This window comes from Balaenoptera acutorostrata, chromosome 2, assembly GCF_949987535.1.
Source record: "Balaenoptera acutorostrata chromosome 2, mBalAcu1.1, whole genome shotgun sequence".
Classification (NCBI taxonomy): domain Eukaryota; kingdom Metazoa; phylum Chordata; class Mammalia; order Artiodactyla; family Balaenopteridae; genus Balaenoptera; species Balaenoptera acutorostrata.
The window spans coordinates 4,013,597-4,036,459 of NC_080065.1; the positions used below are offsets into that span (position 1 = coordinate 4,013,597).

The following is a 22,863-nucleotide window of genomic DNA, read 5'->3' on the forward strand; positions in this document are numbered from 1 at the left end:
TGGAGAGGCAGCAGAGCTGAGGCTGGGAGCAGAGACGCGCCGGGTAAACCTCTCCCTCGCCTCCCACAGGAGGCCTCAGGCTCCGGGACGCAGCTGTTACCTTCCGGAAACCAGCCTTTTCTGGGTGAAATTAGATGGACAATAAATTTGGAAAAGAAAGTAAAAATCAGGCTAGATGAACTGAATTTGCTTCCTATTTATTCTTTTTTAAACACATGAGAACGTAAGCATCTGAATCTGCACACTCCCTTCCATAGGAAGCTCTGATACGACAAACCAGATCACTGTTCGTGTCACCGAAACCACGGTGAGCGATGGCCCGGCGCCAAGTGACTACAGACCACGCACCTGAGCCCCTGGGCGAAGGGCCATCTTCAGAAGGACCCATGTCTCGCTGTGCTGCTGTGCTACGTGGGTGATCAAATTGGGTAAAAATCACTGCACAGAAGCACAAGAGCCTAAGTCCTTATTGGATTGATTTCCCAAGGGGCTTAACAACCCTCTCAAGAGAATTCCCAAGATGAGCCCCGACAGATCTGAGCAGGTCTCTGAAGCTGCATCGCGCCTGCAAGGAGCCGCCTGGAAACGACCTCCTCTGACCACGGGCAGGTCCTGCACAGTCACCCACGCAACGCGGGGGCCACGCTGGGCGCTGCGTCTAGAGCTAGGTGACTACAAAGCACGCACTTCCAGTCGCTTGTTCTACTGCACATTTTTAAATGCACTTCTCTGCATGCATGTTATTTTTCACGATAAAATCATTTACAAAAATAAAAGCCCATGGATGTCGATTGATGCACAAGGATAAAGAAATGAGACTGCGGGGGAGGCTGCAGTGGGAGCACAGCCGGTCCCAGGAAGGCAGGTCCAGGAGGAGAGCTGGTGAAAAGGGGGGTCAAATCTCAGCCCCTCCATCGGAGACACACCCACCACCTCTCGGGTCCAAAGGTCAAACAGTGACAGCGATGTACTGGGACAGGAAAAACCAAATCTGATAATTCTCTAAGGTCTTGGAGGAATTCTGTCCCCAAGCTGCCTGTGGGTAAAAGATGCCTATGGGTGTGGGTACCGGCCTCAGAGAAGAGCTCCGGTCACTGCCCAGTGCAGGGCCAGCACCACGGTCCCCAAGGCAAGGGCACCAGTGACACCGGAGATGCCAGAGCTTCTCCAGGGGAAGGGAATCGGGAGACAGATCTACATGCCCAAGGGCAGGGACCTGCACCCCGACTCCATCTGTCGTTCATGGACGTGGACACCTCAGACTTGGACGTGTGGGCAGAACCAGCTACATGATGGATAAGAGTATGACCCTGAGGAGACCCGCAGGGCAGGCATCAGAAGAGACGTGTAAAAACCCACACGCGTCAGGACATCACAGTGCCAGAAGAGCAGGGTGCTCTGAAAAGGTCCAGAGGGCAAGAAAAAGAAAATATTCTTGGAAATCAAAAGTCTCATGCAGAAATACCAGTTCCCTAAAAAGGCTCAAAAATGTGGAGAAGGGGACCTCCCAGAACATGCAGGAAAAAGAAAAGGATGGAACTATAAGATATAAAGAAAACAGTTTCTCAGAGTTGAAGAAAGACCCAGATCTTCAGCACCATCTCAAGGTGCTGAGCAGAATGAATTTTATGAGGAAAACTCATATTATTTCCTTTGAGAATTTTTCAAATTTCCAACGACAAAGAGAAGACTTTAAAACCTCCCAGAGAGGAACAAACGGGTTTCTAGCATCAAAGCTGCAGGTGTCAGCAGCACATCGCCAAAGCTCTGGGGACACATGACGTGAAATCTGCAATTCTATACCCAGTCAAACTACCCACCAACACAGAGGAGAGAATAAAGACATTTCCAGACACAAGATGTGAATGAGTTCCTCCTGCACATCTTCCTTCTGAGAACCCAATACTCCAGAAAATCTTGGAACAAAAAACAAAGACAAAGAAAACAGGCCCAGGAAATGCAGATCATGCCTGAGAGTACAGCAGAAGAGAAACACGTGCCACGCAGGGGTCAGGGCCCCGGGCCCTCTGGGAGGAGAATGAATCCCAGGCAGCGGCCGCAGGACTTTGGGGGTGGAGAATTTTGAGCTACACTCAGGGCCCATTATTCTCTTGGTTAACAGGCAAAATAAAATCGGAAATTCTGTAAAATGGAAAAAACAATACAAGAAGTAAAGTTCAGACTTTACTTCACAAAGCAGGCAGATGTGCAGGTGACTTTGAGAAACTGAGTGAGAGAGAAGCACATGGTGATGTTGACGACCCTGGGGCCCCACGTGTGCAGATGCGTGGGCTGCCCGGTGCCCCTCGGGGTTGGGGTCCGGCCCCGACAGGCCCAGAGCTCATGGCTCCGTCCCCAGGGTGACAGAGGCAACGTCAGAAAAGCCACACACATGTGCGGAGGGCGTCTGCACGGGGCTGGGAGGAGGGACTGCAGGCCTGCCCTCGGCCACCCACTCTTCCCCACCACTTTGCTGTAACCGCCAACTCGCGTTACTCCAACAAAAGTCAGAAACGCCACCAGCATACACGTGGCGACTCAGAGTCGTCATGGAGATGACCCAAGGATGGACGTCCCCACACGGGGCACTCAGGAAAGGGCATCCTCTGCGATGGACCGACTCATGTCCCCCCACATTCCTATGCTGAAGCCCTGACCCCCAACATGACTGTATCTGGAGCTAAGGTCCAGTGAGGTCCTGGGGCGGGACTCTGACCCAGGGGACCGGTGTTCTTACAGGAGAGGAAGAGGTCTCGCCTGCGAGGACACGGCATCTGCAGGTGGACGGAGGTCCCACCACGAGCCACGGCTGCCGACCCTGACCTTCCACTTCAGCCTCTAAAACCGTGAGAAACGAATCCTGCTGTCTGAGCCCCGCCGTGGTACCCGGTTGTGACGGCTGAGCTGACCCTCCTGAACCCTGAGTCGGCCAAGGGCCAGCGCCTGCAGGACTGGCCAGCAGTGTCTCCTGCCCTGCCTGCTTGGGTCCTGTAAGAAGATAAATACTATAGTTTTTACAACACTCTGTGTTTCGAAACACAGAGTCTTATGCAAAATTGTGTCGTTCCTCCCTTCATTGAAAACCCAAGATTTTATTTTAGGAAGGTCTGACTGACACTAACTTACATTCAGCAAAAATCCTCCCTGATCAAACGAAAATCTGCTCAAAACCACACAGCTGTGCCTGGCGTGAACCAACCCACTGCCCCGGCCGATGACGCGATGTCCTCTATTCTGAGTCCTGTTATTTCAAACTTGTTTCCTCCTAACTCCCCGCGTCCCAAACTCAGGATCTCCTGCCACTGTTTCCTTTGAGGAGCTCGGGGCCGGGTGTTTGTTCTTGTTTCCACGGAGCCCAGGGCTGTGCACCGGGTTCCCGAGAAACACTGCTGTGTGGAGACCCCGAGGGCTGCAGGGGGCGGGAATTCAATGTGGGCGGCGTGTGCAGCTGGGGCACATGCCAGTACACATGTAAACACACACGTATGAGCACACACTCACACGTACACACGCATATACATACACACATATACACGCAGACACGCACATACACACACACACTCAGAACGATGCTCAGTCGCTGTACCTGAGCACCCAGCGCTCCCGTGAGCCTTAACCCCACATCTCCCCACGAGGGGCACATCAGGTGTGCACGTCACACACACGCACACGCACACACACGCACACACACACACACATACACATACACACGCACACACACACACGCACACACACGCACGTACACAAACACACACGCACACACGCACACGCACACACACGCACGTACACAAACACACGCACACGCATGCACACAAACACACACACGTACACACACACACACGCACACACACACACACACGCACACACGCACATGCACACGGTGCGTTGGAACTAAAGTTTGCTGTGGCCCATTTATCACCCGATGAGACCAAGTACATTACTGCAGACAAGAAAAGCTACAGGGAGTCAAAACAGGGAAATGGAAACAGCCCAGAGTCACCTGTTTTGAAAAGACAGACGCCGAGGTTGTGCGAGGTCTCCTCCTTCGTGGGAGAGGACAGCGGAGAGGGAGGGGAGCCCAGAACAGAGCAGGGGGAACAGGGAATTAAGACACTTTTGATCAAATCATTTGCAATTTGTAAAAAACTACAAAATCTCTGCTTTCTAGCTATGGGTTCTCAACCTAGTGAAAACTGAAATTCTGATTCCTGTTTGGTCTGGATTTATTTTGCTTGATTATATATTTGATACCAAATTCATATTTTACAGTTAAAACATTAAAAAAAAACCCAAAAACCTCAAGGTAAAGCATGATTTCCAAAGAGATTAGAAAACCCAGCTCTCTATTCACTCACTCACTCTTTCATTCAGTCATTCACTGACCCATTCATTCATTCATTTGGGAGAGACTTTCCTGTCCCTCAGGCCAGGCTCCGTGCTGGGGACACACCCACGGAGACAGCCACGTCTACCTTCTGGCTTCTAGCGAGGGGGAGAGACCATGGTTCACTTGAAACTGGGGATGGTCTGAGGATGTGAAATATTACCACGAGGAGGGCGAGGGGTCCCCGGGCGCCACGCTCATGAACGGCTCAGAAAACCCTTGAACCTTAACTGGCCGTCTCTGCCCTGCATGTAACTGCTGTTCTGACCACGGCACGTGGGCAGCGGGGAACCAAGGCCAGGATGGGTGCCAGTTTCCACAGCCTCTCAGGGCATCAACATTCCAGCAGCTCAGACACTGTGAGAGAAACGAGGGGCCTGAGCTGGTCCATAAACCTTGCGGGCCGGGCAGCAGGTAGTTTAGGTTTTGTGGGCCTGTGGCCTTGGCCACAACGACCCCTGCCCTCCAGGACCGCAGCCCTGGACGGTGTACAAATGAATGGGCAGGGCTGCGTCCCAGTAAAACCTCATTCACAAAAACAGGCTGCAGCCGGGTTTGGCCTGTGGGCCCTTTTGCCGACCACCGCCCCTGAGCGAAACTAAGAACACTTCGGTTGTGAATAAACCGTCCAAGCACCCTTAGGATTGATCGGAGATGCAGACACAGGTGGTCAGCAGCTTGGTTTTACGACAGGAACGGTATCTTCTAACGCACCGAAAATACTCACCAAAACCCTCCCGATAGCTCAACGTTTCCCTTCGCTAGAAATGGCATATAGTGTGAGCTAAGGAACAGCTTTAGGTGTTTAAATACACAAGACAATGCTGTGATTTCACGTCCTTTTGTGAGGCCCCTGTTGGATCTTCACTTAAGACGGATTCACACGTCCGCCTACACGAGGCAGAGACCACACCAGCGGCAGCAGGCTGACGCGCGGCCTCGGGGGCGGGGACGGGGAAGCACGGGACCCCGGTGCTCAGGACACAACACAGCGGCCACGCGGCTCGCGGAGCCCTGGAAGGAGCCTCAGGGCAGGATGCTGGCAGGGGGAGCGGCCCTGTGACACCCCCCGGGGCCCCCACAGACGTGCACTCACCTCCGCCACAAGGCCAGGGGTTGCTCTGGTTCCCGGTCAGCGGATCCCAGCGAGGCCACAAGCGCCAGGGGCCAGGCGAGCAGCATCATGACGGCGGCAACCAGCAGCCGGATGGGGAAGAGCGTCAGCGTCATGACGGCGACCTGGGGGGACAGGGCACGGTCACTCGGGGGACTGTCCTCTGGGCTCCTCGCGCCGGGCCCGCCCTGCCCCAGGCGCCAGCCTCCCGTGGACGCTGCAGCCCCGTCCCTTCCCAGTCCCTCCCACAGCCACCGGGGGGACGCCTGGGGGTCGGGGTGATCTGGCCGGCGGCGCTCCGCCCACTCCCGGCACCCCCAGCAGGCAGCCCCGCCCCCGAGCCCCCCTCCTCAGCGCCCCCAGCAGCCCCTGCACACAAGGATGCTTTCACGGGGCCACGGGCACAGAGCTGACAGGGCTGGGCTCAGACCACAAGGAAGCTGGGGACTCGGGGACTCTCCACCCCCAGGAAGTCCCAGATGGGATGCGGGCCCAGCGGGGAGGGAGGGGGCATCCAAAGCCACGGCTCTGCTCTGGTGGACGTGGGGAAGGCAGGCTAGGGCCCCATGGGGAGGGGAGGCCCTGCAGGCGAGGCGGGACACACAGGTTCAGTAGTGGCCGAGTCAGGGAGGGGCCCCGGCGGCCGGGCAGCTGTGACTGAGGTACCAGCACTTCTACATACAAAGTGATGGTCTGGTTCCACACTGCGGGTGGGGGACGTTCAGGAACAGCGTGTTTTGTGATGAACCTGATCTCAGGCGGTCGATTAGAAAATAGGGGAGCGGAGGGATGACAAGACAAAACTCACGGAGCCTTACAACCAACAGATGCAGTTTTTGATTATTTGCAAGAAAATATACTTGAAATACATAGGTTGGGTGCACAGGAGACAGAAGAGACGGGACGAGACCCAGGTCCGTGGTACCGTGTCCAAGCTGCTCACCACCACCACCCGCCGCCCCCGCCTCTGCCACCTGCAGGCCTGCATGCCGGCCACTCCCTGATTCTCTGGGGTCTCCATCAGGGCCAGCGCTGCCCGACAGGAACACGACGCAGGTCACGTGTGCCATTTTACGTTTCCTAGCAGCCGTGTTTAAAAGCACAAAGGTGATGAAATCAATTCAACATGCAGCTTATCTAACCCAACACGCCTAAAACACCATCATTTCCGCACGTACGTCGCACAAGGCAGTTCACACTGTCCTCGTCACGCCCAGGGAATCCGGTGTGTTCTGTGCTCACAGCACAGCTCATCCACGCACGCCACATTCTAGGTGCCCCACAGCCACGTGTGGCCTGTGCCACCCGCGGCCGGTGTGGGTCCAGATCTCCGTGTGCTGTGACGATGGTGACTTTGAGCGGCCTCTCCCCCCCGCCTTCAGGGCTGGGGTCCCCAGGCTGAACCTCTGGCTTCAGCACAAGGTGGGACAGGGCCGGTGACCCGGATCTGTCATGGCCGCCGCTGGTGACAATGCTTCCTGTTAAACGGTGAGGGGGCGGGTCTGCTCCAGGGGCTCAGACGGCGCAGGAACGTGCTGGCGGGAACGTGCCTCCCGCCCCGGCTTTCCTAAGCGTCTCGTTCCGGGGTCAGCATGAACGGGGTGAATGTCACCACACGTCTTCCCTGCGGGATGATTACGTGCTCATCTGTCACCCGATCCACGTGACCCACGGCGGCCACGGCTTCTCCGGTGTCGCAACCCCGGTTCCAGCGCTGGGAAGCCACCTCTCTTAAGGCCTCGCCAGGTTTGTTTGCCAACACGCGTCTGGAAGGCGAGCCTGGTCACGTCCCCCGCACCGCCGTCCTCGGGCACCGCTGTCCTCGGGTCCTGCCGTCACCACGCCAGACACCAGCCCACCTCGTTGGAGGAATTCCTACAGAGCTTTCCGATGGCTGTTCCAATGCTTTTCATTGTTTACCTAGATTTCCTATTTTCTGCAGTTATTTCAGTGTTTCTGTCAGGGAGGAAATCTCTGGGCGTCCTCAGCAGGCTTCTCCTCCCACCAGATTCCCCATCGCGCGTTTTCAGGATAATTGTGCGGAGCCGCTGCCCTGAAGTTATATCAACCCTGCCCTGATCTACGGCGTCATTGTTCATATTGTTTGTGCTTCTGAGACTCGTCAGCCGGTGCCGATAGACAGTCCTCCCCTTCACTAATCTGTTTACAGAACCACTTGTGCATTTGTTCCTTATCCCTGCTGTGACCTATTTGGTCACATTAATTTTGTATCTTACAGGGGCCTCTCTCTTCTACTCTGAGTGTACACTAACGTTCTTTCTAACTTCTTGAGAGAACAGCCTGGAGCATATTTTCAGAAATACCTTATTTCCCCCAAACTCACATGGAGAACGCAGCTTTCTCTAAGTACTTTAATTCAATCCCACAAGTTTTAAGATGTAGCCTTTCCTTCATTTCAAAACGTATCCTTTTCCATCCTTGCTGTTGTAACTTTGCTGCAGAGGGAGGGCGGAGACGCCCCGCCTCCTCGCTGGCGGGCCCTGCCTCTCGGGCTGCCTGTCACCTTGACGGCCCGGTGCTCCGGCTCCGGGGGCTGTGCTGGGAGCCCCGCGTACCCGTTCATCCTACGACCCGTGGCCGCTGCCCCTCCAGGTGGCAGGGCAGCTGAGTCACTGGAGAGTTTGCGGTGCGTCCCCATAAACGGACCCTAAAGCCGGTGCCTGTGTCATAGACAGCATGGACGGGCGGCAGAGCGCCGGACAGGAGCTCCGGGGCCGCCACGCTCAGAGCGCGCACGGGTCGCGGACACACCCCGACTGTGCAGCCACACGCCACGGCCAGCACGGCTGCGACTGCACGCAACGGAAGAGAACAGCAGACCTCAGGGTTCCAGAAAGAGCTCCCGCTTTCCCCAGGGCTTCTGAGGCCCCGGGGAGGCAGCACCCCAGCCTGTCCGGACCAACTGGGGTGATGACGAGGCCCGAAGGGATGACCCTGGAGTCGCGGCAAGTGCCACCGTTCCAACTGCTGGCTGATGAGCGGACGGCGCCCGCAAGCCGGCTAACCGGCCACTCCCCGTGGACAGGACACGTGACCACATTTGCCTCTCGGAGGACGCATCTCTGTGCCCGCTCTGTGTGCGGCGGGGAGACGGCCCTGGTGTCTGAGTTTTGCAGCCAGCGGGGAAAGGACGTGGGAGTGACCACACAGCCTCGACCCTCGGCAAACAGGCAGGCCTCCCACAGACGAGATGGGCAGGTGCCGATGGAACGCGGCCTGAGCCATGGACCCGCCCAGGCTCTGCCGGGGCCGGGGTCGGGGGCTGGGGCGGGCAGGAAGCACGCGGGGGCCATGAAAATTGCTTGGAGGAGGCGGTTCCCTTCGGGAGGCCACGGTGGGCAGGGGGGACCGGTTTCCTGAGATGCTGCCCCCAGCTTCGGCCCTGGGCCATCATCAGGGGCCCGTCACCCTCAAAAGTGCCAGGTCAACTGTATGGTCACCCTTCTCGAGGGCCACACGAGGGCCTGTAACACAACCCTTGAGGGTGACGTGCAGTGAGTGCCCAGCTGAGCTACTTCGATTAAGCTGTTATTAGTTGTCTATAAGAAACTGTCCCATGAAAAAGGGGTTTAACAGGCACAGACGCAGACATGCGTGTCCTCTGCACATCCGTGTTGCCGGGCAGCCAGCTTAACCCGGATCTGAAGGTGCGCTGCCCACTCTCACCCCACACACTTCACCACGAGCCCCTAGCAGAGTGGGTCCAGGCGGTGATCCATCCCGGCCCAGGGCACCGTTTCCCGCCCGAAGGACCCAGGGCCCCAAGCAGATGGAGGACTGGAACGCAGACAGAAAGAGCCCACGTGTGATGGGAACCTCACACCGCACGCCTCACGGGCACATGCTCACGTCCACGCACACGCACACCCTCACCCTCACACATCTATTTATACATGCTCACATACGCGCCCCAGCCTCTCTGGTTGCCTTTGGACGACCCTATGAAACCATCTCCCGATCGTGACACTGGCCTGGGGCAACATCAAGCTTCATGCTGCCTGTCCCGTGAGACTGTCCCTCGGGACAGCCAAGGGGTGGAGGGGGGTGTGTCCATGGAGGCGTCCACGAAGGGCTCGCACAGGCGTCCAGAACCCACCATCCAGGCACGTGTGCGTGACAGAGGGTCCGGCCCGGACGCAGACCAGCAGGTGTGCCGGGCTGGGCGTGGGGGGGCCACACAACAGCCCGACAGGAATGGGATCTCTCTAGTTCTGGATCAAGCCACCAGCTTCCAGAAGACACGGACGACCAGCACACAGTCGGCAAAAGGAAGACCAGGAGACACAGATGCACCAAATATACCGTAGGAAAAAAATCAAGACAACAAGCTGGAAGGGGACCCTCTGATCAGAGTGTGTGCCCGGGGGTGGGGGGCGGGGGGGGTGTGGGCTGGCGCAGTTGTAGCCAAGAACTCGCCCCCGCCCCAGAGCCACCGGTGCCTTCGGGGTGACAATGGCCTGCACAGCGGCTGCCAGCCGTCTTTGTCCTTGAGATGCAGATACCCACGGGATTGTTACTGGTGAAATGATGAAGTCTGGGCTCTGCTTCCAAATCACTGGTGGGAGAAGAGGGGCTGTCAGTGGGCCCAGAGGGGCTGTAAGGGGGGGATTGCTGAGGTGGGGAGAGGGGGCAGCTCGTTACGTTTTCTCTGCTTTGGTGTTAGGGGCTGAACTGTGTCCCCCAAATTCATGTATTGGAGTCCTAACCCCTAGCACCTCAAAATGTGACTGTCTTTGGAGGTCCGATCTTTAAAGAAGTGATTAAGGTACATGAGGTCACTAAGGTGGGCCCTAATCCCATGTGACCGGGGTCCTCATAAGAAGAGGCGATCAAGACACAGACATGCATAGAGGGAGGACCACATGAGGACACGGAGAAGACGGCCGTCTACATGTCAGGGAGAGAGGCCTCAGGAGGAACCAGCCCTGTGACACCGGATCTCAGCTTCCAGCCTTGAGAACTGGGAGGAATAAATTCCTCTTGTTTAAGCCGGCCCCTCTGTGGCGCTTTGTTACGGCCCCCTAAGCAAAAACATTTGCTGTATTTTTGACACTTCCTGTGATAAGAACTGTGAAAGTGACAATTCTCGTTTTGGATGTAAAACAGTCTCCAGTTCACACTGAGTTCATCGGATCCACGGGTCCAGAACTCTCCAGGTGCAGCACCCGAGGTTCCAATGCCCGGCTCAGACCAGCCCGGCAATCACTCCTCCTCCCTGCCAAGGCCACCCAGGCCGTTGGCATCACCCACGTGCAAGTTGGTCCAAGTGCCTTATGTTTCACAACCAACGAGGAAACACAATGCGTTACTTAAGAGACAAGATCTCTAGAGAGACGCAGGCCCTCGCCCAGGGAGGACAGGCCCCAGGGCGCTGCAACGCCTGTGCCCTCGCGCACACGCCTGCTGAGGGACCCCAGTCAGCCGTGCGAGACCCTGACGCGACACGTGCGGCCAGGACGGCACTAGGGAATCGGCGCCAGCAGCTTGGAGAACACAGCGACCGCGTTACAGGCAGAGCGGATGTTCCAGATGCTGGGTGCCAGCACATCAGGACCGTCAGCACGTTGACCGGCAGGCACAGGAACTCTCCCGACGGCGCCTTCCAATGCCAGTGCTGTCATCACGGGAAGAAGTCCCACCGTCCCAAAGGAACCGCATTCACCAGCAGGCTGGAGGGAAATTCACTCCCTCCTATGATGAAAGAAAATGTAATAAGCAAGCACACACAGGGCCAGCTGGCCACACAAACCCAGCGCTGAGCCCACATCCTCGGCCATTACCCCTTTTCTTAGAAAGTTCCTGAGAATCATGCTGATAGAAATAGAAGGAGGGATTTCCCTGGTGGCGCAGTGGTTAAGAATCCGCCTGCCAATGCAGGGGACACGGGTTTGAGCCCTGGTCCGGGAAGATCCCACATGCTGTGGAGCAACTAAGCCCGTGTGCCACAACTACTGAGCCCATGTGCCACAACTACTGAAGCCCGCGCGCCTAGAGCCCACGCTCTGCAACAAGAGAAGCCACCGCAATGAGAAGCCCACGCACCACAACGAAGAGTATCCCCCGCTTGCCGCAACTAGAGAAAGCCTGCACGCAGCAACGAAGACCCAACACAGCCAAAAATATATAAATAAAATAAATTAAAAAAAAAATCTTAGCAGGACTTAAAAAAAAAAAAAAAGGAATAGACTTTGCCCTCGCGCGCTGGCTGCTCGATCTACCGCAGTCACCACAAACCATCCTCGGGCAGTGGGTAAGATCCGTGAACTGATAGAACAGGTGTGGACCACCAGACGCGTTGGCCCCTGACGTCACGCGGCCAAGAGCTCTGCACCACTGCCCACAAGGACACTGAGTGCAGGGCCCAGGGCCCGCTGGTTCTGCCGGGGTCCACGTGCTCCTGAGGTTCTGGGAATAACCACAGCTCAGAGCTGCTCCCCAGGCCGTGAGGACGGTGCTGGAGCCTCTGTGCTGCGGGTGGAACGCGGGGTCAGGGGTGGGGAGCTGTGCGTGGGCACCTGGCCAGCTGGCAGGTCCAGGCCCAGCTCCCCGGGGGCTGCTCACATGGGCGTGCTGCTGGTAGCAGCGGAGCGGGATGCCACCCAGGGCGCCACCGGGGGACAGGTGTGCTGAAGGTCACCTGTGTGACAGACGCCAGGGGCCAGCCAGGGGAGGAGCGATGAATTACACGGGACACAAAGGACACATCCCAGGGCGACAGTCGGTAAGAAAGGTAAGAAACAAGACGGGACCGACCTGTGCAAGCCAATTAGATGACTTCACAACCTGGTCCCAGGCCTGGGACCCCCTCGCTCCCGTGAGTACCCTCACGTTCTCGGATCCTGGCCTGATGGGGACGAGGCCCCTACACTGATGTCCCAGCTGCCCAGGGCTCCAGAGGCATCAACGGGAAAACTGGCAACAGCCCCCAAACCGACACCCAAGCTGGCTCCGCCCACCCGCCTGCTCCCGGACACACACCTGGGAGTCAGACTCGCCACCTCTCTTTCTTACCCACTCCTACTGGCTCTGCCTCCAAAACAGATTGGGGCTCAGAGTTCTGCATGGTGCAGAGTCACCCTTCGACCCCAGGTTCCCCCACGGGCGCTGCTGGACACACTGGCCTCCTTCTTCCACCTCGCCTGTACCTCCCTCCCCGGGGGTCCTTCCCCAAGCTGCAGGGCCGGCTCCAGAACCCTCTCACCCCTCGGCCACAGACGAGGCCCAGAGAGCGCGGAGTGAGGGTGTCAGACAGGCGCCCCGGCCCCGACCCGGAGGAGCCTCCCGAGACAGGCCAGTTGCAGTCCCGGTGGGGCACAGAGTCCACCTCTGGAGACAAGCACAGCTGGGGCAGAAGGGGAGGGAGCGGTGCGTTCTGGGGCCGGTCTTGTGCTCTCCTGGGAGCCTGGTCCTGGTCACCACCAAGCTGCTCCACGTGGAGCAAGTTAGAGACGAGACTTGCAAATTCTGCAGAAAGATCTCCAAGGCACGTGGGAGAAACACAGGAAAGCCTCACCCAGGAAATCAATCTTGTTTTTGCTGTTACTTACACGTATTAAAACAAACAAACAAACTATAAAGCCAGGTGTTCTTGAGAATCCCGCTTTCGAGTAGACAGAAGATGCTAAAACTGCCAAGGTGACACCTGATGCCCTGGGCAAGCCTCGCTCGGGCAGGAAGCAGGGAGAGCCTCGAGGGAACACTCCACGTGCTGGACGCAGCGGCGAGAGAGAAAAAGACACATCTAACTTTATTTTTCTTAGAAAAAGCACAGTTATTGCCACAGAGTCCTACAGGCTGGCACAGTGAAGCCACAGGCCCTTGGAGGTCATGGCTGGTCCAGGACCAGCTCTGGACCCGATGCTTGAGATGCAAAGCCGGCAAATCAACCTGGAAACGCATCCCCTCTGCTTGCCCCCATCAGCAAAACACCTTTATTAAATATAAAATGCCTTCCGGGGGCTTCCCTGGTGGCGCAGTGGTTGAGAATCTGCCTGCTAATGCAGGGGACACGGGTTCGAGCCCTGGTCTGGGAAGATCCCACATGCCACGGAGCAGCTGGGCCCGTGAGCCACAATTGCTGAGCCTGTGCGTCTGGAGCCTGTGCCCCGCGACGGGAGGGGCCGCGATAGAGAAAGGCCCGCGCACCGCGATGAAGAGCGGTCCCCGCACCGCGATGAAGAGTGGCCCCCGCTTGCCGCAACTGGAGAAAGCCCTCGCACGAACCGAAGACCCAACACAGCCAAAAATAAATAAATAAATAAATAAATAAGAAAATCCTTTAAAAAAAAAAAAAATAAAAAAAAAAAAAAAAATAAAATGCCTTCCGGTCCAAATCATAGGCTGCCTTCAAATAGGAAATAAACAGTCCTTTTCACAACTAATTCGAATAGTTAAAATACTTGAAAGCAAAAGCGAAACAGAAAAAGCTGGCATTCTGTGCCGTGGCTGTTCACTGGTCCTTGTCACACCCACAGCTGCTCTCCAGAAAAGGCTTCTCTTTACCCTCAGACAGAACACGAAGTGTGGCCAGAGATCCGAGGGGTCAACAGCGAGGGGGGATGGCTAGTGGGGGCACAGGTTCTGTCCTGTGCTTATTGAGCACTTTATATTTATTGGGTACCTGGGCTTCTTTTGGGGATTTGCCCATCTACATAAAACCCGTGCCCAGATTCACACTTGACTCATTTGTCTTTTTCTTGCTAAGGTGACTGTCTTCTTGACCTCAGGCCTCCACTGCCTCACCTCTGAGGCTCTCCATCTACCTGTGTGTCTCTTAGGATAATCTGTGCCTCCACTTGGGAAATCTCTCCTCCCAGAGCCCATGCTTACTGTGTATAGAAGCTATTTCTTCTTAGCTCTCCCACTCAAATCTAAAATTAAATATAGCTTTTCTAAAGAGCTATTTTTTTCTTTCAAACTCTCAAGCAGGCCCAACTTCCCCACCATCCCGGTGATCTCTATTCAAGAGCTTTCAACTCAAATTTTAGCGCGTGTTGCCTCATCTGGAGCCTTCTGCAAAATGAGTGTCTTTCGGTAATTCACCGAGTTTACAAATCCGTCCCACAGTCCAACGCAGAGCAATTTTCCTAGATGACCATATTCACCATTTTCAACCACAGCTGACAGGGTGATCTTGTGAGGCCGCAGTGAACACCTGTGCAGCTCTTTGAGCGATCAGAGCCACTTGGTCGGAGGGAACCCTAAGCGTGACGCCCTGCAGCCCAGGCGGCAAGGAGAACCACACACTGGCCCTTCCTCCTCCCAGCCAGGGTCCGAGGGCTCCAGGGGGGCAGGTCGAAGCCTTCTCATCAGCTGATCCTGCCCGGCTCGGCCCGCGTCTGGCCGCGGCACTCACACTGGCCTTTCACGGGGCCGGGGCATGCCGGTCCCTGGTGCCCAGACACCGCGGGCAGCCGGGGGTGGTGGGGCCCATGGTCCGCAGGCAAAGGAGGTGGGAAGGCAGCCCCAGGGTCAGCGGTCAGCACGGAGGGGCAGTTTGGGGGCCTCGGGGGCAGTGCAGCGCAGATCGCAGCACTGGGGGCCTGAAGGAGGCCGGGCAGGGCACTCAGGCCCGGCTGGAGGCCTCGGTACATTCCAGCAGACGGCAGAGGAGCCCGCCCGGGAGGCCAGGGGAGTGGACGCTTGGGACACCGGGAGCCGCCTGCCCCGTGGACTCCGGGTCTCCAGGGCAGTTGGGAAAGGCCCCTAGAATGATAACTGGTGGGATTTGAGCAAAGACGGAGGGAAGTGCAGGGGGAGCAGGGGGGAGCTTCCCGCGGGTGCGAGGGGAGGCTGGGCCTGGAGGAGCAGGCGGGCCAGTGCGCGGGCAGGGCGGACACGTGGGGGGCGCCCACAGCCGGTGCCCCGCCCCTGCTCCTGGCCGCCGGCGCCCGCCGGGCTGGCCTCTGGGTCTTGCCTGCACCCTCCCTGGCCCTCCGCATTCCTCCTCCGACTCACTCAAGTCTTGTACGAAATCTCATCTCCTCCGGGTTTTCAGAACCCCTCTGCTGGAGACCAGAGCTCTGTCCCGGGGTCCCTGTGATTGCGACCTGCAGCCTCCGGCTGTGAAATTCACAGGCTGGAGCCCTTCTGTGGGAAGGACGGATGGGCAGAGGCAGAAAGGCTGGAAGGTGTAAGCCTTCTGGGCTGGACATTCCACCAGCACGAGGCTCAGATAGCAAAGCAGGTGCTGGTTCAGGAACTCAGCGCCACCGGACCTCCTTCCCCAGGCACCTCCCCCGTGGGGCTAGGACACCCGGTAATTCTGTGTCTGCAGAAAGGGAGCTTCCAAGGCACCGGGCTCCCCACTTGCAGAAGCGGACCCAGGAGGCTGCAAGTCCCACACAAAGGTGCCGAGGCTCAGGCACCGGGGAGCAGGGCCCACCCCACCAGCGCTACCAGCAGCCTGGTCCTCGAGAATGTCTCCCCGAGGGGCTGAGAAACACGGGAGGGGGGAGCCGGGGGGCAGCTGAGGCGGGGCATCTCTGTGTCCACAGACAACAACACACTGGGCCGGAGGGTGCCACCCGAGTGAGTGCCAGGGCCCAGAGGTAACGTCCGCCGACTGGCTGGCTCACCACAGGTGGCTATGAAGCCCTGGCTGTGTCGCAGGACACGGCGGTCCCTGCCCTCGGGGCTCTCGCGCTGGCTCCTGACTGCACCCCTTCTCCTGTTTTCACTGTCTGAAGCCGGGAACATCCTACCACGCCTGGCGGGTGGCCAACAGGGGCAGGACACACGGGCAGGGGGGCCTGGGGCGGTCCCCAAGGCAGGGATGGAGGATGCTGGAGAACCCCGATGACAAAGGACCCCCCCCCCCCCGCACAGAACGGGCCTGAGAGGCTCAGACCCAGCCCCTCGCTGCCCCCTGCCCACTCAGCTCAGAGCCGCCCAGACGTCAGACCCACCCTGGCTTGTGGCTCAAGGAGATCCCTTATCTCCAGGGCCCTTACTGCAGGGTTTGAAGAAGAGAATCTCGAAATTCCAGACCTGCAGCATTTCCCCGCTGCTTCCACCTGTTCAGCAAATACCTGCAGGAAGCGGCAGGGCCCTGGCCAGAGCGCCCTCGTCCCTCTGCCGTGGGAGCCCCCCCGGCAGCCTCGGGCTCTCTGGGGCTCCCAGCTGCAGGCAGCCCCCCAGCTGGGCACCTCCTACTCACCCCCCACCCCTCAGGTACCGAGAGCGCCCCCAGGACATCCCGGCTCAACCCCAGCGCAACGGCTGGAGGCCCCTCACCAACATCCTGCCTCCAGGCCCGCGGCTGTGGGGAGCCCCCGGGAACACCCTGGCGACACCCCCAACTGCAAGGGGTTCCCCCCGACCACATCCTGCCTCTAATCCCAGCTTTGGGACGTCCCCTCTAGCTGCAGGGCGACCCACGGGTACATTCTGCACCTCGCCCCCCCGAACACCCCAGCTCTGCCCGCCCGCCGGTTGCAGGTAGCCCCTGGCCCGCCAGTTACGTCGTGGGCTGGGCTGGGCCCGGCACTGGGCCCTGGGGCTGCTCAGGGGAGCAGGAGTGGAGACGAGCCTGGGCGGCCCGTCCCCCCGCCAGGCAGTCACTCCTGAGCGCCCTGGGGAAGCGGGGCGGTGACCGGTCTGAGGTTCCTGAGGACCAGGTACAGGTGAGGCAGTGATGGAAGGAGAGGGCGGAGCCAGGGCAGGCAGCCGGGAGACCACTGCACTGGGGGGGGAGACTGGAAGCAGAAGTGGCCCCAGCTACTCTGGGGGGTGGAGGAGGGGCTCCGCATCCCACACCAACCCCTCCGTGCCGGGTGGTCGCAGGCCAGCACCCAGCAGAAGGAAGGGAGCCAGGGCGGGGGACGGGGGTCCAGCTGGAGGGACCCAGTGAGGGCGTGCAGATCGTGAGTCACACGCACAAAAGCGACCACTGGCTCCTGCCTCCTGGTGAGAGAGATCTGCTGCTACCGAAGGGAGGTTCTGTCGCTCGCTCTGTACGTGGGACGGCTGTTACCCCTCCAGGGCTAGCGAACAGACCCGGTAGAAAAGACCCCCGCCTTGGGGCGGGCGTTCAGTGCCGGGTCCAGCCCATCAGCATCCCCGCTGCCTTGGGCACTGAGGTCGCTCTGTGCTCCCGGGCTCCTCGGGTGGCAAGGAGCAGCAGGGCCCGCTGGGTGGCCCGTCCTCCCCCGCCGGACCTCAGGACCCCGAGCACGACCCTGCAAGGTGGGGCCCAGCTCTGTGTTCCCATCCTAGGGGACTGAAAGGTTAAAAGCGTGAAGGATGTAGTTTAAAAAGCTCTTAAGTGGCAACTAACTTTTTAGGGAAAATAACTCACTCCTCTGGGTCTAACATGGAAACACGAGTCAGGGGTACACAAGCCACAGTCCCAGGCGCCTCGGCTCGGCCCCCATCCAGGACCCCTGCGGAGCACCACCGAGGACGCTGTGCCCAAGGGGGGCCCGGAGGCCGGCAGCCGTGTGCGCGGTGACGAAGGGCATTCAGCCACGGTTACACCCCGGCCCACAAGGCTGGAACGTGGTCAAAACACCAAGGAACGTGCGAATGAGCAAATTACTGCAAACCTTGCACTGACGGCCGAGCGGTGACTTGGGCTTTAGGACAAACCCGCTACCGCATTTCCACAGGGTATTTCCAAACACATGCTTTCCTCTGGGCTCATTTCAGAATAACTCACGGCAAGACTAAAGGTTTACGGGACACGGAAACACCAACCCTAACTTGCAGCGAACCCGCGAGAACGGGGCTCGGGCCCCGCCCGCTGGGGCTGGTGGCCCTTGTCCTGGCTGTGTGGGTGACAGCCCGGGGGCAGGTGGGCAGGGCCCGGCTTCGTGACAGGGGCTCCTGGAGGCCGTGCTGAGACTCGCTGGGTACAGGAGCCCACAGGGCACCTCCTCAGACGGTCCCCGGGCCTGCGGGCACGGGGCGGGCCGGGCCCACTCTCAGGGACAAAAACCTGCTTTTTGAAAATGAGAAATAAGACTGTGCTTTGCTCAGCACTAAGAAATTAAAGCGAGTGTAAGAGAAAACTGTGTGTATGTGCGTGTGTGTGTGTGTCTCACTTCAGGAGAGAAGAGCGCAAGAAATGAAAAGTGGAATCCTGCACCCTTGAATCCCCCGTCTCAGGCCTCAACGTTAACCACAACTAAGTTTCACACGCGCATCCTTCCAGAAAATTAGAATCAGATTACAGGAGGCTCCCGGTGAGCTGGAAGAGAAAGCGGCAGCTCAGACATCTGCTCTGGGCCAGCCCGTGCTGCCCGGAGTCCGGGGACAGCACAGGACCCGGGCCTCGGCCTCCTCAGCTGGACATGAGGACGCGGCCCCCCACCCTCCACCCGCCTGCCTTCCGGGGCTGCGCTCCCGCGTCCTCAGCAGCCCTCAGAAGGGGACTGTGGGGCCGTGGCCTCCCAGGTGCCCAGGGACACAGCCTGCAGCTCCTGTCACAGGACAAGTGCTCTCCCGGAAGGCCTCCATCTCCCGTTCCCAGTTTCTATAATCGCCAGCCCCTCAAGAACACGGGCGTCAGGCCGGGCCACCTCCCCATTCACCCATCCCCCTGCGACCCCCCGCCACCAGGCACAGCGCTGGGGCCGTGGCAGGGGTTGGATGAAGAGTTGCTCCCTGTGGAGTCTCCCGCGTGGAGCACCCAGACGTGAGGCTGGTGAGGGCATGCAGGTGGGCCTGGTGTGTGCACACGTGGGGGCGGGGCACTGGGGCCACGACGCCTGTGAACAGCAGCCTCCCCTTGAGTGGCCGGGGAGTGTGCAGGGCATGGGCTCCCTGCCCCGGAGCGGCTGCCCCAACTTGGCATCCAGACAGAGCCCCCGACGCAGGCATTTGGGTCAGACCTGGGAGAGAAAGATCGCCCACTTCTGGGCAATTAGACTCCACGCAGGCTGCCGAACAGGTCTCTGCCTGGAGTCGCCCCTCCTGTGATCCTCTCTGAGGACTGGACCGGGGGAGGGGTGCACGCAGGGTCTCTCCCTCCAAGGGCTCAGTTCCAAGATGTTTGGGAAACCAGGCTGCTCTCCGGGAAGTACACTCTCGGTGACACTGGTTCAGGGGGTTCAGAAATGGGGAAGCACCAGAGCTGGAGGGGATGTGCTCACACCCGCGGCTTCCAGCGGGAAGTACCCAAACACCCAGTGACATCGAACCACCGCCTGACTCCAAATCACAGGGTGATGATATGATATTCCACTATTCATAGTTTTTCAGATCTTAACATGTTGTTTTCTGTCCAAAGAGATGCTTAAGCTCCTCACTAAAGCTGCAGTTAAATGACAGATGGGCCAACTGGTCATTAATCCCCAGACATGCGGCAGCCCCTCCCCTACAGCAAATGCCAGCAGGTAAATATAGGCACACTTACTGTTCTATCTCAACTCAGAATTTAGGTGAGCTTCTGAGCGGCCCCCGGGTGTCTCGGACATTGCAGGATCCATTTATGTATTGGTTTCGGGAGGCAGGCTTTCTTTGCTTGGATAGGCCAGTCCACTCTGCTCAAACTTTACCATAACTAAGTATGGTAAAGGGGGAAAGCTCTGCAGAACATTGTTGGTGAAAAGCAAAATGCTTCTGCACACCAGGACTTGGAAATTGGGGAGTACAGACTACACCTGGGGCCTCAGACCCCTGGGCAGAAACAGGACTTTGTTACAAATATACCAAGATTATTCTGACCGGCCTCTGAAACACTGCAACAAGGTACAAACAAAGTATCCCTCCCTTGGAGGCAGGTGAAAACATGCCACCCACCTGTTCTTTTTTTTTTCCCACACACCTATTCTTTTTCTGAACTCATCCAGATGCTGAGGCGAAAACAGCCCACAGCTGGGACCCTCCAATTCCCAACCCTGTGACCCTGTGACCACCTGAGGGGGGCCAGGGTTTCACACTCTGCTCTGACATCTGTCCCTTCGCTTGTTCATTCCCTCAACAGCCAGCTGGCTCTCCGTGTGGACCCTCCATCCCCTGGGCCCGTGAGCACAGTCCCGGGCAGGACAGACCTGACCCCCCCGCCCTGTGCGCCCGCAGTAACGGGGGCTGCCAGTGTGACAGGGACACAGAGGAGGCCCTCCAGGGCGCAGGGGGCTTCCTGCTGGCGGAGGTATTTCACCCCAGACCTGAGGGAGGAGCAGAGGGGCCGGGAGACAGTGACAGCTCTGCAGCAGCGGGAGCCAAGGGTGACAGGCCTGGGGGGCACTGGGAACCCCCCGAAGGACTCCGGGCTCCATCCCAGGGAGCCCCCTCCCGAGGGTTCTAAGCAGCGGGAGGGAGACCCTGGAAGCAGGGGGCGGGGGTGTGGTAGCGACCGGGGGCTCACTCAGGAGCTCAGAGGAAGCCACCTGAGCCCCACCTGGAGGAGACAAGGGGGCGTATGAGCCAGTGAGGACGAGGAGGGAGGCACCAGGGGACCATCAGGCGGGCGGGGTGGGACAGCCCTGTCCCTCCGTGTCGCCAGGGGGGCTGCCGCTCTCCGTTCCCCCCACCACCCTCAGTCTTCTGCCCGTTTCTGCTCCCACTGACAATCTCTGGACCCACCAAGGGGGCGGTTAGAGAAAAGGCAGGCGTCTGGGGAAATGACAGTTTTAGACTGACTTCAAGAACTTTTCACTTTAATATTATTTCAGATGAGTTACTTTACACATTTAAAAAACTCCGATCTTCCCACAAAAAGTGTTGTCCACGTTGGAGGTGTACTCCCCACCGGCTAGACAACCCCTGGAGACCCGAAACTTCCCTGCTTCTATGCATAGTTTTGGAGTCAAAGAAAGGCCCTCCTGTGAGCAATCCTCCAGCAATGCGGACACAGCTCACGGTCGGCTCAGAGATCCACCAGGTCAGAGAAGTAGCCCTCCAGGTCGGGAGCCACGTGAAGGCAGGGGACAAGTGTAGGGGCCGCCCTGCTTCCTTGCTTCCTGCAGCCGCCGTCCCTCAGCCAGGACCAGACCACCCCACAGATAAAACGTGCCAGAAGCAGGCCGCCTGCGCGCTGTACCCCAGGCTGGACCAGGCTGGACGCGACCGATTCTGGCCGCAGACTAACCGCCAAGGGAGTCCCCCAGAAACAACGTGGAAACCCGCAGACACAGAACCCTCCTGCCGGCAGCTCCAGGGGAGCCCACAGTCCGTACCCCACTGACGCCGGCACTGACTCAAGTGACCAAAGAGGTCCCCACACACGAAGCGCATCAAGTGACGAAGTCACATCCAGGGGGAGCCGCTCCGGTACCGCGCGGGGCCTGCACGCGGCGGCAGTGGACGCCAGGACCAGGAGAGAGCGCGGCGCCGACCGACCGGGGTGCGGGTACGAGATCGGGGTGCAGGGGCCAGGGCAAAGGGCTGCGGGGTCCAGGGATCAGGGAAAGGGGGATGGACCCGGGAGCGGGGACCTGGGGAAAGAGGATGCGGAGCCAGGTTCAGGGCACTGGCGGTGGGAACCAGGGTGACGGGAACCGGGGATGGGGTGAGGACGGCGGGGGATGCAGGCTGCGGGTCGCAGGGAAGTGTGGCGATCGCGGGCCCCGGGGCGCCGCGGGGCTGGGCCGCGCCCAAGGTCCCCTTCCCGGCCCCCTCCGGCCGCGCATCCCCGACCCTCGGCGCGGCCCCGGGCCCGAGGCGGGCTGGGCACACGACGGACACCCACCTGGGCCTTCTGCAGGGCGCTGAGACGCAGCTCGTGCACGAAAGGGTTCCGCCCCGGGGGCGCCAGCCGCCGCGCGTCGCCGGCCCCCGCGCTGGAGGCGGGGGCGGCTCGGGGATCGCGTCCCCGCAGCCTCATGGCCGCGCCGCCCGCGGCGAGGGGAGCGGGGCGCCGGGCCGGGCGAGGAGCGGGTCGCGGAGCTGGACGCAGAGCTGGGCGCGGGGCGCCGGGCGCGGGCAGAGGATGCGCGGCGTCTGGAGCGGGCCAGGCGCGCGGCCGCGCAGGCGCGGGAGGGGAGGCTGCATGACGTGGGCGGGGCGGGGCGGGCGGGGGGCGCCGGCGGGGTGGGCGGGGCGGGGCGGGGAGGGGCGTGCTTGTTCGCCCCGCCCCCCGCGGGTCCGGAGAGACCGCCCCAGCGCGCGCAGGCAGCCCAGGGCTCCGCGCGCTGCTGCCGGGTGTGCCGGCCGGAGCCGTTGGGCGCGGGTCCCGAGGGGCGCCGAGGCCCTGGCGGAGAGCCTCTCGCGGTGGCCTGACCACAGGGACTCACGAGCCGGGCCTGGTCCCGGAGAAGGGGCGATCGAGTCCCCAGCGCCGCGCGGCCCGCCACGTTCCCCCCTTACGCCGCTCAGGGCGCCGACCCGGGGCGCGGCCTGTGGAGCGGAAGGAGTGCAGCGACGTGGAGATGGGGCGGGCGCGCGCTACCCCGGGCTGTGG

General features: G+C 59.5%; 1 protein-coding gene across 2 annotated transcripts in view; it reads right to left on the reverse strand.

Annotated features, from left to right (window-relative positions):
* The window catches only part of LPCAT1 (lysophosphatidylcholine acyltransferase 1), a 40,819-nt gene extending 18,385 nt beyond the window's left edge, over positions 1-22,434 (reverse strand). For both annotated transcript variants that reach the window (XM_057541085.1, XM_057541084.1), the window contains exons 1-2: positions 22,153-22,434; positions 5,481-5,623 (exon numbers count right to left, since the gene is read on the reverse strand). In XM_057541085.1, coding sequence (XP_057397068.1) covers positions 5,481-5,623; positions 22,153-22,287 — 278 coding nt within the window. In that variant the 5' untranslated portion in view covers positions 22,288-22,434. The remainder of the gene's footprint in view (positions 1-5,480; positions 5,624-22,152) is intronic.
* Positions 22,435-22,863: the final 429 nt, after the last annotated feature.